This window comes from Tupaia chinensis, unplaced genomic scaffold (genome assembly GCF_000334495.1).
Source record: "Tupaia chinensis unplaced genomic scaffold, TupChi_1.0 Scaffold141165_1, whole genome shotgun sequence".
NCBI lineage: Eukaryota > Metazoa > Chordata > Mammalia > Scandentia > Tupaiidae > Tupaia > Tupaia belangeri.
In genome coordinates, this window is record NW_006201028.1 from 1,434,565 (window position 1) to 1,439,175 (window position 4,611).

General features: G+C 40.5%; 1 protein-coding gene across 1 annotated transcript in view; it reads left to right on the forward strand.

Annotated features, from left to right (window-relative positions):
- ZNF143 (zinc finger protein 143) overlaps nt 1-4,611 on the forward strand; it is a gene marked incomplete in the record, with an annotated part of 82,390 nt that overhangs the window by 29,244 nt on the left and 48,535 nt on the right. The window contains 1 exon segment of the mRNA XM_027766106.1: nt 2,565-2,684. Within this exon segment, the coding sequence (XP_027621907.1) occupies nt 2,565-2,684 (120 nt within the window).

Sequence of the window (4,611 nt, forward strand, 5' to 3'; positions counted from 1 at the left end):
GGTCACGCCGCAATCCCTTCTCCTCCATTCTCCTCTCGGGATCTTGGGCACGCACGCACACGCGCCCAGCGTGAGTTTTAAGCCACCGGGTCCGGGACGCGAACCGTGGTCGACTATGTGGGAATCCAGCGACATAGCCATTACGCTAACTGCTGGTTCCCTCGCCTGGTGTGATTTTAAAGCTGCCAGGTCTGGTCTAGGACTCAAACTGCAGTTGACCATGTGGTGTCCAGTGACTTAATCACTACCACACCTGCTGACCCCAATTATAAATTATTTTTAAAAAACACTTGTGGGAAACCAGCAGTTGGTGTAATGGTTATGTCACTGGACTCCCATGTAATTCAACTGTGGTTTGAGTCCCAGACCCGGTAGCTTAAACTTAAGCCAGCTGCATGTGCGTCTCCAAGTTCCTGAGAGGAGAATGGAGGAGAAGGGATTGTGGTGTGGTCATCCCCTCTGGGAGGTGATTTCTCACTTTCTATCTCTCTGTCTCTCTCTGCCTTTTTGGCGAACATATACAACCTATAGCAAAAACCTCTCAAAAAAAAAAAAAAAAAAAGCACTTGTGGGACCGACAGGTGGCGTGGTGGTTAAGGCGTTGGATTCCCACATAGCTGACCACCATTCATGTCCCAGATTTGGGAGCTTGCTCTCTCTGTCTCTGTCTCAGTTTCTCTCTCATCAAATTGAGGAATAATAATAAATTAATAATTCTCTAAGAAAAAAGAAAGCACTTATAACTATAGTTACACTAAACTAATACAGAGCAAACTTACTAAATGAGCAAATTTACCATTGGGCCCCGTAACATTATACTGTTAGTGTAAGAGCATATTAACAACAACCATTAATTTCTGAACTTAGAAACATTAACTAGGAATTCAAATCTGCTGAGGCAAATGTAAAAAGCCCTATCGCCCTTTATCTGTAGACACATAACCATTTGGGATTGGTATCAGTAAATAGAAGGTAGTTGAATAGGATGTGTGTGTGTGTGTGTGTGTGTGTGTGTGTGTGTGTGTCTGTAGCTTTTTCTCCCTTGCTCTTTGTACTGTTTCCTTACAGACTAGTTCTGTGCTCTCATATGGTAGCCCTAGTCACAGGTGACCTATTGAGCATGTGAGTGTGGTTAGTCAGATTGAGATATGCTGTAAGTGAAGACTTAGCATGAAAAAAAGAATGTAAAGTATCTCTTCAATAATTTTTTATATTTATTACATGTTGAAATAATATTTTGGACATAACTGGGTTAAAATAATTGCTAAATTTAATTTCATTTTTTTTTACATTTTCAGGGTGCCTACTAGAAAAATGTTAATTGTATATATGACTTGCATTTAGGGTTCATTATTTTTTTGTTCATTAGTGCCAGACCAGAACTTCATGAATTCACCATACTCTAACAATTTTATTTTTTTTTGGAGAAGTTTTTGCTATAGGGTGCGCTCACCAGAAAGACAGAGACAGAGAGATAGAAAGTGAAAATCACCCCCCAGGGGAGGATGGTCATGCCACAATCCCTTCTCCACTATTTTCCTCTTGGGTTCTTGGGCATGCACACACACGCGCCCGGCATGAGTTTAAGCCACCAGGTCTGAGACTCGAATCGCAGTCGACTACAGGGAGGTTCAGCGCCATAGCCAGTATGCTAACTGCTGGTCCCAGAATTTCTATAAATCTTAGGAAGAGAAGCTTGAAGAGCTTCTGAATATAGAGAAGTTCAGTTAGGGAAGAGGTCCCCCTGTAGATATATAAAAATATTACAAATTTTAAACTGAGACACAATGTTCAAATGTAGTTCACTAATCCTAAAATAATCTTAACCACCACACCATCTACTTGACCCTGCAGCTAGCTTTTTTAAAGAAGTTGCAATCCCTTCTCCTCCATTCTCCTCCTGGAATCTTGGGCACATGTACATATGCACCTGGCATGATTTTCAAGCCACTTGGTCTTGGACTCAACCACAGTTGTCCATGTGGGAGTCCAGCGATATAACCACCATGCCATCTGCTGGCTCCTGCAGCTGGCTTTTTAAATTTTTATTTATCTGTTTGTTTATTTTAGGATTTTGCCATAGGGCATATGTGCTTGTGGAGAGAGACAGAGAGAGGAAAAGTGAGAAATCACCCATTAGGTGCGATGGCCACGCCACAATCCCTTCTCCTCCATTCTCCTCTCAGGATTTTGGGCACACGTGCAAACGCACCCAGAGTGTGTTTTAAGCCACTGGATCTGGGACTGGAACCGCAGTTGACTATGTGGGAGTCCAGCAACATAACCATTACACCATCTGCTGGTCCCTTGGGTTAATTTCCTAGAATGGGAATAGACTGTGAGTGACCACTGTTCATTTTGTGGCTTTCCCTTTGATTACTTCCTAAATCCTCTGACCTCAGCCTTGGGACAGAATTTAGCCTGACTGACCCTAAGTAGTAGCATCTTAGGGGAAGACCTGAGTCTTGAAACTCAATTACGATTTTATCCTTTTAAATCCAAAAACAGTAATTTCATCTACTTCTGAGTACATAATTTAAATCATACTTTTTGTTTTTTTCTAGATTGTCTTACAAGGACATACAACAAGAGTAACCACGAAATCTCAACAGAGTGGAGAGAAGGCATTTCGATGTGAATATGATGGATGTGGAAAATTATATACAACAGCTCATCATCTTAAGGTTTGTGTGGAAGAAATGCTGTGTTTGGTTATGAGAATACTTAGGAAATGAAGTACCAATATGGTATACGCAGATCATCCAGACACCACTGTTTCCTCCCACTTTTCCAGATGCTGACAGTGCTCACACAGGCACACAAAAGCCTATACAGACGTTAAAAACTCTCAGTTCTTTTTTTTTTTAAAGAATTATTTAATGTTTTAATTTATTCATTTATTTTAATTTGATCACAAGAGACAGAGAGAGAGAGGAAAAATGACAAAGCAAGACACCCGATCCAGGACTCAAATCATGGATGGCCATGTGGGAGTGTCCAGAGCCTTAACCACCACACCAGCTTCTGAACCCCAAAATTCTCAGTTCTTAGGGCCAGCAGGTGGTGTGGAGGTTAAAGGTGCTGAATTCTCACATGGCCAACTGCATTTTGAGTCCAGACCTGGCAGCTTGAAAATCACAACAAATAAATAAATATTTTAAAAAAAAAGAAAAAGAACTCTCAGTTCTTTGAGGGTTTTGACTATGTTTTCTTCATCTCTGTATCCTTTTTTTATTTTTAAGAATTATTTATTTAATTTCATTTGTTATTATTATTATTTTTTAATTTGACCAGTGAGAGAGAAAAAGGAAAAGCTAGAAAGAAAGCCACCAGGTCCGGGACTCAAACCACCATTAGACATGTGGGCATCTAGATCCTTTAACCTCCATGTCACCTGCCAGCTCCATATCCGCTCTTTTTCTTTCATTAGAATTATTTTTATTTAACTTTATTTATTTATTTATTTTAATTTGCCCAGAGAGGGACAGAGTGAAAGAGAGAGAGAGAGAAAGTGAGAAAGGAAGCTGCCAGGTTCAGGACTCAAACTGTGGTCACCCATGTGGGAGTCCAGCATTCTTAACCACCACGCCACCTGCCGGCCCCCATATTCTCTGTTTTATTAAAAAGAATTACTTAATTTAATTTTTTTTGAGAGAGATTTTTGCTGTAGGGCGTGTGCATCTATTGGAGAGACAGAGGCAAAGAGACAGAAAGTGAGAAATGAACCCCCCAGGGAGGAATGGCCACACCACAATCCCTTCTCCATTCTCTCAAGATTGTGGGCATGCACACATACACACCCAGTGTTAGCTTTAAGCCCAGGACTCAAATTGCTGTTGGCCATATGGAAGTCTTACACCTCAACCACTACACCACCTGCTTGCCCCTTTTATTATTTGATCAGAGAGAAGAGAAAGAGAGGAGATGAGAAAGCAAGCTACCAGGTCTGAGGTTTGAACCACGGTTAGCCATGTGGGAGTCCAGTGCTTTAGCTAACATGCCACCTGCCAGCCCCCATCTCTGTATTCTTAATGTCCAACATTGACACATGGAAGGTACTCTATATATTTTAATATGTCTTGTCAAACATGAAATTTATATAAATATATCAAAGATGTATATATAATCACTCTGTGAATTGTGATTTGCTAGAATCTAGCAAAAGATGTTAATTTTTTCAAAATTTGGGCCTCTTTTTTTATTTTAATTACAGCTGAACACACAGAACACATGATGACTTATAATAGTTAAGAGTGATTGAATAACTTGCAGTGTGTCGGGAAGGTGCACTTAGCATATTTGGGGTAGCAGGCCTAGAGCCCATCTCCCCTTGAGTTCTTAATACATCTCCTCTTTTTGTTTTTTTTTAAAGAATTATCTTATTGGGACCAGCAGGTGGCATGGTGGCTAAGGTGCAGGACACTCCCACATGGCCGATCATGGTTCGAGTCCCAGACCAGGCGGCTTCCTTTCTCCCTTTTCCTCTCTCTCTCTCTGTGTCTCTCTCTGGTCAAATTAAAATAAATGAATGAATAAATAAAATTAAATAAATAATAATTTTAAAAAAAGAATTATCTTATTTACCTTTTGGCCAGAACCGCCATCTTCCAG